The 9,380-nt window shown below is 42.9% G+C and overlaps 1 protein-coding gene across 1 annotated transcript in view; it reads right to left on the reverse strand.

The window, feature by feature from the left end:
• Window positions 1-9,380, reverse strand: part of CNTNAP2 (contactin associated protein 2) — a gene marked incomplete at its 5' end in the record, with an annotated part of 1,317,366 nt that overhangs the window by 938,698 nt on the left and 369,288 nt on the right. Inside the window, one exon of the mRNA XM_007955953.1 lies at window positions 6,620-6,769. Within this exon, the coding sequence (XP_007954144.1) occupies window positions 6,620-6,769 (150 nt within the window). The remainder of the gene's footprint in view (window positions 1-6,619; window positions 6,770-9,380) is intronic.

The following is a 9,380-nucleotide window of genomic DNA, read 5'->3' on the forward strand; positions in this document are numbered from 1 at the left end:
AAGATAAAAACATCAAAAAAAAGAAAAGAAAAGACTGACTCTACTTTGAGGAGGCAGCTCTTTCCCGAATGCCTTCCAACCTGAAGAATTCATCTTCTGGCACTGCTAGTCTGTCATACTATGGTAGCTTACGTATTGCCATGAGGCTGGATGCTATGCCACTGGTATTTCAAATACCAGTAGGGTCATGGTGGAGAGGTTTCTGCAGAACTTCCAGACCAAGACAGACTGGGAAGAAGGATGGGGCCATCCATTTCTGAAAAAATTGGCCAGTGGAAACCTTACGAATGGCAGTGAAACACTGTCTGCTACAGTATAAAGTACTTGCGCATACCGAAGTCCCACTGCTGTAAACAGCACAGGGAAGTCAGCTTGTGAGGAAATGTGACCTGCCTTTGTCACTGAAGACTGCCAACAGAGTGGTGGGATGAGGGCAGGAGAGGCTTCTAGATGCTTCCAGAGGTTTCCAGAAATGAGCAAACCTGACTTTCAGCTCTCTTATTCTTATCTGATCTGTTAAGTTGGATTATACTTACAATAGGAATGTTTTCAACAATTTCTAACTCACTGAATCCAACTTCACCTGGAACGTAATGAACACAACACTTACTAAATGTAGACACATTATGTGAGTTCTGAGTTTAGGACCAGAATCCGAGAAATCGAGGTTCGAATCCTGAGTTGCAGGAGCTGAGGATCCCTGGGTAAATCTCGAGTGAGACTTAATTTCCACCTCTGCTAAATGGGCACAGTAACAACAGTCCCGAGAGGGTGGACACGGGAGTGTTGAGAAGATCGCTGAGTTAAATATTTAGGACAGCCAGAACACAGTTAGTTGTCAGCGAATGTTACCATTCCTGGTGAAAGTGCATCTTTGTAAGGAGAAAAACATGACAAGAGCCTTCATCTCAGCTGAGGGATTTTAGCATTTCCAGAGAAACCTGGTGAATGAAAGTAAACCAGCATTTTATTCCACCTGTGATTCTGAGATGCACATCTGTTTAATCATTCATTCCTGTTTCATACATTCTATCACTCATGCAGGCCCCTTCCAAATGCACCTGTTAGATCAGGATCTATCCACTCAAAACAATGGAGAAAAAGATCAACTCTTCCCCCACCTCCAAGAACTCAGAGTCTATGGCCTCACAGCTGACCACCAAGGGGCTACATGTCAGAGCCAAGTGCCAGAGGCAACAGGAAACACTAGCCCTGACACTCATCAGCCCCAAGCTGCCCACCTTTTGGAGACCAAACTCAAGCGACTACAAATCCAGCAATTGACACAGCCAGACACTGTGATGCATGTTTCCTGAACTTAGTTCTTGTCATCAGACAGCAATGACAAGCAGGAGCTCTATTTTTTAAATTTTAATTTCCTCATAAGTAAAGTAAAACACTGGCAAGCATTTCACCTTCTAGAACTCTCCTGCCACTGCAACAACTGACCCTATTTTCTCACCAGAGCAGAGAGGGGTAGCCACGGTGCTCGAGGCCGATCCCAAGGCTGATTGACAGGAGGCGCCAAGAGGCTGAGGGACAGTGAGCACACGACACGCTCAGCCTTCAACACATCCTATTCCTTTTCTCTGAGTCTTCGGATTTCACTTCTCTAAAGTCATTTTGAGATGTTGATGTTCTGTCACTCCTGAGCGTGCCTCCCACCCATGAGCCCATGCACAGACATGTACAGAGAAGAATGCCACCCTTCCCAACTGGGTGTCTGTCATCCTGCAGATGAGGTCATCTTTGTTCAGCAAAGTAGGGCTTTACAGACAGACAAAGTACGGTAAACCAGAAAGGCAGGTTAACGTTGACCTTTCAAGAAGTAGAGTAAGAGAATATTTTCTTTGATAAGCAAATGATAAAGTAAGAAAATGCTCCTTTTTAAGGCACAATATAATCTTAAAACAGAAAAATAAGTTTTAGAAAACTCAAAATACCAAATTTAATGCCATCGACTCAATTAGACTCATAGTGACCCCTCCTTGGATTTCTGAGGAGGTATCTCTACAAATGTAGATTGTCCAGTCTTCCTTCTGAAGAGTGGCTGGTGGATTTGAATCACTAGCCTTCTGGTTAGCAGTCAAAAGCCTTAAGTACTATGCCAAAATTCCTATGAGGAAAAACTAGAGATGTTTACAAAAGAAAAAGTTGTGGTGTTAGTGAAGGATAGTGAAAATACCATGGGCTGCCAGAAGAACTAACAAATCCTAGAGGGAGTGAGAATGGCTGGACTTCATTTGGCCTACTTTGGTCATGTTGTCAGAAGGGACCATTCCCTGAAGAAGGATATCATGCTTAGTAAAGTGGAGGGTCAATGAAAAAGGAGAAGGCCCTTAAGGAAATGGAATGACCCAGCAGCTGCAATGATGGGCTCAGGTACAGCAAGGATCGTGAGGCTAGTGCAGGACCGGGCAGTGTTTCATTCTGTTGTACATAGGGTCACTATGATTCGGAATCCACTTGATGGTATTTAACAACAACAACAATAAGGTCTTCCAAGTGTACCTCTGACCTTGAAGTTGATGTTAAGGCAAGAACGTGTTGTGCTATCGTTAGGTGCCATCAAGTTGGCTCTGACTCATAGCAACACTACTTATGGCAGAATGAAACACTGTCTAGTCCCACACCAGCCTCACAGTCCTTACTATATCTCAGCCCATCGTTGCAGCCACTGTGTCTATCCATCTCGTTGAGGGCCTTCCCCCTTTTCACTGACCCTCCACTTTACCAAGCATGGTATCTTTCTCCAGGGAATGTTCCCTTCTGACGACATGAGCAATGTCTGACCATTCTCGCCTCCAAGGAACATTCTGGCTACACTTTCTCCAGAACAGATTTATTAGATATTTTCAGTATTCTTTCCCAACACCACAACTCAAAAGCATCACATCTTCTTTGGTCTTCCTTATTCATTCTCCAGCTTTCACATGCACATTAGGTGATTGAAAACACCATCACTTTAGTTAGGTACACCTTATTCTTCAAAGAGACATCTCTGTTCTTCAACAGTTTAAAGAGGTCTTTTGCAGCAGATTTTCCCAGTGCAATATGTCATCTGTCATCTGATTTGACTACTGCTTCCTTGGTGTTGATTGTGGAACCAAGTAATATGAAGTCTTTGACAACCTCAATCTTTTTGCCATTTATTGTGATGCTGCTTTTGGCCCAGTTGTGAGGATTTTCATTTTCTTTATGTTGGGGTGTAATCCATACTGCAGACTGTAGTCTTTGATCTTCATCAGTAAGTGCTTCAAGTCACCTTCACTTTCAACAAATAAGGTTATGTCCTTTGCGTATTGCAGGTTGTTAATGAGTGGTCCTCCAATCTTGATCCTGCATTCTTCTTCATATAGTCCAGCTTCTCGGAATATTTGCTAAGCATATATTGAATAAGTATGATGAAAGGATGCAACCCTGATGCACACCCATCTTGATTTAAAATCATGTAGTATCCCCTTGTTCTGTTTGAACGACAGCCTCTTGGTCTAGGTACAGGTTCCTCATGAGCACAATTAAGTGTTCTGGAAGTCCCATTTTTCTCAATGTTATCCATAATTTGCTATGATCCACACAATCGAATGCATTTTCACAGTCAATAAAACACAAGTAAACATCTTTCTGGTATTTTTTGTTTTCAGCTAGGATCCATCATCAGCAATAATATCCCTCGCTTCATGTCTTCTCCTGAATCTAGCTTGCATTTCTGTAAGTTCCCTGTCAATCTACTGCTGCAATTGTTTTTGAATTATGTTCAGCAAGATTTTACTTGTGTATAATATTAATGACACTGCTTGATAATTTCCACATTCTGTGGGATCACCATTCTTCGGAATGGGTACAAATATGGATCTCTTCTAGTCAGTTAGCCAGGTAGCTCTCTTCCAAATGTCTTGGCATAGCTGAATGAGTGCCTCCAGTGGGGCATGCATTTGTTGACACATCTCAATGAGTATTCCGTCAATTCCTGGAGCCTTGTTCTGTGCATTCCTTCCGTGCAGCTTCAACTTCTTCCTTCAACACCATTGGTTCTTGATCATATGCTACCTTCTGAAATAGATGAACATTAACCAATTCTTTTTGGTACAGTGCCTCTGTATTCTTTCCATCTTCTTTTGATGCTTCCTGCATCACTGAATATTTTGTCCATTGAATGTATCAATATTGCAACTTGAGGCTTAAATTTTTTCCTCAGTTCTTTCAGCTTGAGAAATGCCAAGTGTGTTCTTCCCTTTGGTTTTCTAATTCCAGGTCTTTGTACACTTCATTACAATAATTGACTTTGTCTTCTCCAGCTGCTCTTTGAAATCTTCTGTTCAGCTCTTTTATCTTGTCATTTCTTAGATTTGCTTTATCTACTGCCTGTTCAAGGGCAAGTTTCAGAGTCTCTTCTGACATCCATTTTGGTCTTTTCTTCCTTTCCTGTCTTTTTAATGACATCTTGCTTTCTTCATATATGATGTTCTTGATTTCTTCCCACAATTGATCTGGTTTTTGGTCACTGGTGCTCAATAATTCAAATCTACTCTTCAGATGGTCTCTAAATTCAGGTGGGATATAACAAGGTTGAATTTTGGTTCTCATGGACTTACTTTAATTGTCATCAGCTTCAATTTGAACTTGTACACGAGCAAGTGATGGTCTGTTCCACAGTCAGCTCCTGGCCTTATTTTGGCTGAATATATTGAGCTTCTCCATCACCTCTTTCCACAGGTGTAGTCAATGTGATTCCTGTGTATTCCATCTGGCAAGGTCCACATGTATAGCCACTGTTTATGTTGTTGAAAAAAATATGAAAATTGACCAAACATGGAATCAAGACGTGTTGTTTATTACTGGTGACTGGAATGCAAAAGTTGGAAACAAAGAAGAATCACTGGTAGCTGGAAAACATGGCCTTGGTGATAGAAATGACACTAGAGATTGCATGATAGAATTTTGCAAGACCAACAACTTATTCATTGTAAATATCTTTTTCAACTGATTTTACTAGTCTAAAATATGTTCTAAAAAGCTTTAGGTGAGGATGATGGATAAAGGAAAACTGAGAAAACAAACTGTCCACTGAAACGAGTTGTCCAAACAATATCCTCAGGGTAAATGGCTCCAAACAGATTTGCAACATTTGCTGATGTCATGTGATAAGTAAAACTGGGTACTGTGTGACAATCAAGTGAAGCTACCAGTTGTTCAGTACTGGATGTAGGCATTGTCAAAGACTGCGCTCTCCCTCCAGCACTTAACCCCCTCTTGCATTTAAAAAAACAAATACATAAACCAGTTGGCATTGTGTGGCCCTTGACTCTTGCCTCTGCTGTATTTCAGGGCAGAAACTGTGCTCCACAGGGTGAACCCCCACCATCCCCTTGGCAGATGAGCATTTAGCCATCCGCACCACCCAGGGACTCCTATGTCCAAGAGGAAGTGGTGTCCTCCCACTGCTAGATTTGAGCCACACTGGCCTTGGGCATTCAACAAGACAGTTCATGGCTAGAGATAGCCCTGAGTCACATGCATGGGAAGTAGCCACTGACCACTTTCCAACAGACCACTGGGATGTGTTCTCTGTGACAGCAAGGGAAGCTGCAAGCCAGAGGCCCCTCAAGTTAAATACTATTTTTGGAGGAGTAGCAATTTGGCTGTTATGTTGCTTTTCACGGCAACAGGCCCTCACTTATTTGCTTGCATGCAGACACTCTGTCTGATTTCCAACCACTTATCAAGTAACTACTCCTCATGTCACTGTATTATCCACAACCATGAGGGATCCAAGGAGCAGAGGTCTAGTTTACAACTTCTGTCTCTGAGATGTCACTCATTATCATATTGTGATGGAGGGTGCTGGGGGCTGGGGTGGAGTGGATGCCCTGGGGGTCAGATATCTGGAACTCATTGGCTTGCTCCACAGTCAGGGTCAAACAAGGAAGGCTTCTCCAGCTTCTGTTTCTTCATCTACATAGTTGGGAACGTGCTGTTTGCCTCGCCTGTTTTACAGAATGTACTAATCCATTCACAAGGGCATACCCATAACCTACTGCCTCCCAGGGATTCTTCTGAGACCTTGGGAACACAAGGAGGGAACATATTTGTCTAATGAGAGTAGACACGATGGCAACTCTCATACAGACTTACCTTCTAGTACCTAGAAAAAAGTACATGGTGATACATAAACACGTCTTCAAATGAAGGTAAATGGATATTTGCACATTAATAGAAAGATGTTCCTAGGCAAGTAAATGTACACGTATACCTGTTCAAGCTGAACCCAAGGTCTTGTAGGGGTGGAAGCATGAGTGTAGGTTTCACCTTGTAGGTTTTAGGATGGAAAGTCATTTAGTAGAAGACACAGTCCTCTAACTAACACATCTGGCACAGCAACAAAATGATTTAATATGACAAGATACCATTTTCTGGCAGGCTTCCTTTCTAAAATTGACCAACCTCACCACGTTTTTGGCTTAATACCCCTTCACACATAGCTGAGTTTGCTGTTATAATCTTCTCATTACTTAAGACCCAAGATATCTGTGACAATTGGTTTCTCAACTTTTCAAATGTCATCAAGACTCCATTTTGCCAATATTTTCATTAACCATTTGACAAGTGGCATTCTTACCTCCAAAAAAGTACTTCTCACTGGTTTTAACTTGGAGGGGACTGTTGGTCCGGACAGCTGACGCCTCATCACCATCGATGGTAAGGACAGCAAAGTTCTCCTTGGCCAAGAAACGGACCTCATGCCACTGCCCATTGTTCAGCCCAGAACCTGGGAGGATGACAAAAAAGACTGGTGCTTTTTTTCTTGATGGATCAGCCATTTTTCATACCAATGAAGTCAGCATTTTATGAGTAGACACGAGACCATGTCATCTACAAGGATGAATCAGTGCTGTTCAAGATCAGCACTGGCACCTCATCTTCCTTGAAGTCCATCAATGGTTCTACTCCCACTGGACCAAAGGAGGCATAACAGAGCCCAGGGAAGGGCAGAAATAGCATCGAGAATATATCCTGGGGCCTGGCAATCTATTTCCGAACATTAGCCAATGAACCCACCGTGGGTCCCAACCGTTTGTTATGCATGGGGTCATCCTGAGTCAGGGCACTTGGATGGCAGCCCACAACCTCAGCTGAGGGCCTGGTTTGGACTGGGTTGCTGATGTGCCCTGCTCTGAAATGCAGTTTGGGGCCTGTGTCCCAAAGACTTCACGTTACAAATGTTCAGTCCCAAATCTCATCATGAATATCCCACTCCCAGAGGAAGTCCCTGAATAATGCCTCCAGAAGAGGGGTCTTTCTTCATTAGACAGTAGACCAGAAGACCAAGCTGGAAATCCCTATGAACATTTCTTCACTCTGCAATTCATTTCTAAATAGAATTTCACCAACTGTATTGCTCATAGCTAAACTCCATTATCCCAATCAGATAGTAGAAAGAGGTTATTATGTTTTTTCATGGAACTTAATTACTAAAAGAATCTGGCCCCAGATGGAAGCCACGTCACCAATGGCAGCTACAGCAGCTCCGTGCTCATGGGGATTTTCATCCATCTAACTCCAGTTACTAGTTGAAAACTCAACGGCATTCATCAAGACGCACGGCTCTGCCATCTGTGATAGGAATGACTCCCAAGTATAATGAGTTCTTTCCTAAATGCAGCAAGAATGACCCAAATGCTCAAACACAAACAAACACACAAAGCTCTCCTTAAATCTTCCGCGTGTTACACCATTACAGCCCAGGACTTTCTCCAGGGAAAAACCCAGCCCTGTGAGCTATGGGAGTGAGCGTGCACACACTGTAACTCCAAGTGCTCGTTCCTCTGCCATGTGTGTGATTTCACTTGAATTTCACAGCAAATTTCAACAGAAAAATTGCCCCATCAAATAGATGAGGGACCCGAGGGTAACAAAGGCTGAGCCTCCTGCCCTGGGAAATGGCAGAGGCGGGGATTGGAACTCACACCTGTCTGCTTCAAGGCCTGAATTCTTACAGAATCAACCAATCAAACGAACACAGCTCCAGTTGTTCAGCATTTGTAATGATAGAAACATTTCAACTTATAGTAAAAAAGGAAACCAGTATTTCCACAAAGATCTTATAACTTAAAACCAATGTCTTTGAAACCATATTCAAGCTCCTGGTCTTAATTATTTTCCTGACTAAATTGGTTCAAGATATTTCTCTCACATCGCTCTAACTCTGAATTGTTAGCAAAACTCATCTCACATACAAATGGGAGCTGTGACTGCAGCACAGTCTACCCGGATGGTCTTCTAATGTGTTACGTGTTCACGTTAGACTCCTGAGGTGGCTGCTCTGATTGAGCAAGAAGGAACAGATGGTGCTTTCATTAGACAAGGAGAAAAGACTGGTTTCATGAATACCGAAAAAGAAAAGAAAATATTTAAAATACAGTAGCAAACCAAGATGCAACATCTGCTAGAAAGTGCTCGAGGTAAAAGTGCAGTGACGGCAGCCTTCAGTCTTCTGCTCACCGTTTGTCCTGAGAGCCCTAGGACTCCAATCCGTCGGTGGCAGCTAAAACACCTGCAAGGTGTAACAGTGGCTCTCAGAAATGATCAATGACCAATTGTGCCATACGAAAAGAAAAGGGCGGATAGACATTTGCATAGAAGCAGGTAGGGAGCCCTGGTGTTATGACGCTGAAGTAGTTGGTTGCTAACCCAGAGACTGGGAGCTCAAACACAACAGCCTCTCCATGGAAGAAAGACTTGGCTATTTGCTTCCATAAAGATGATAGCCTATAAACCCTGGAGGGTAGGTCCACTCTGTCCCATAGGATTGCCAAGAGTCAGAATATACTTCATGGCACCCAATGACAACATACAAGCTTGTCAGGTACTATATACTACATTATCCATAGAATTACATGGCATAAGCAAATTGAGGTGATTTGATATTATTTGGCTTATTTCCACATGCCAATCAAGCCATCTGAAAAGGATAATATGCTGCAGTCAGAGAGAATGAGCAGCAAGGTGCCCAGGGCATCCCAAATACTTCTTTCTTCTATAAGCTGCAGACACTGCCCAGCACTATTATTCTGTGTGGGTGTAGACTGACAGGTGCTTTGGACATGACCTCTGTGTCCTGAGGCAATCAACACAAAGGCCCTTTCAGTTGGATGAGTTACTGGGGAGAGACTACTGTGAGCACTTTGCATGTGCTGTTAGGAGAGAATTTGTCTCTGACTTAATAGGTGGAGCCTTGGTGTGCAGTGAATGCTTTTCCTGCATGGGTCTAGAATCTTCTGAGATATAAAGGGTCTGGATTAGTGGTTCTTATCTTGTTTTACCAAGGAGCTCTGGTGCTGTAGTGTGTAAGGCATGTGACTGCTAACTGGAAGGCTGGC

This window comes from Orycteropus afer, unplaced genomic scaffold (assembly GCF_000298275.1).
Source record: "Orycteropus afer afer isolate SDZICR_OR568_19922 unplaced genomic scaffold, OryAfe1.0 scaffold00556, whole genome shotgun sequence".
NCBI classification, from domain to species: Eukaryota; Metazoa; Chordata; class Mammalia; order Tubulidentata; family Orycteropodidae; genus Orycteropus; species Orycteropus afer.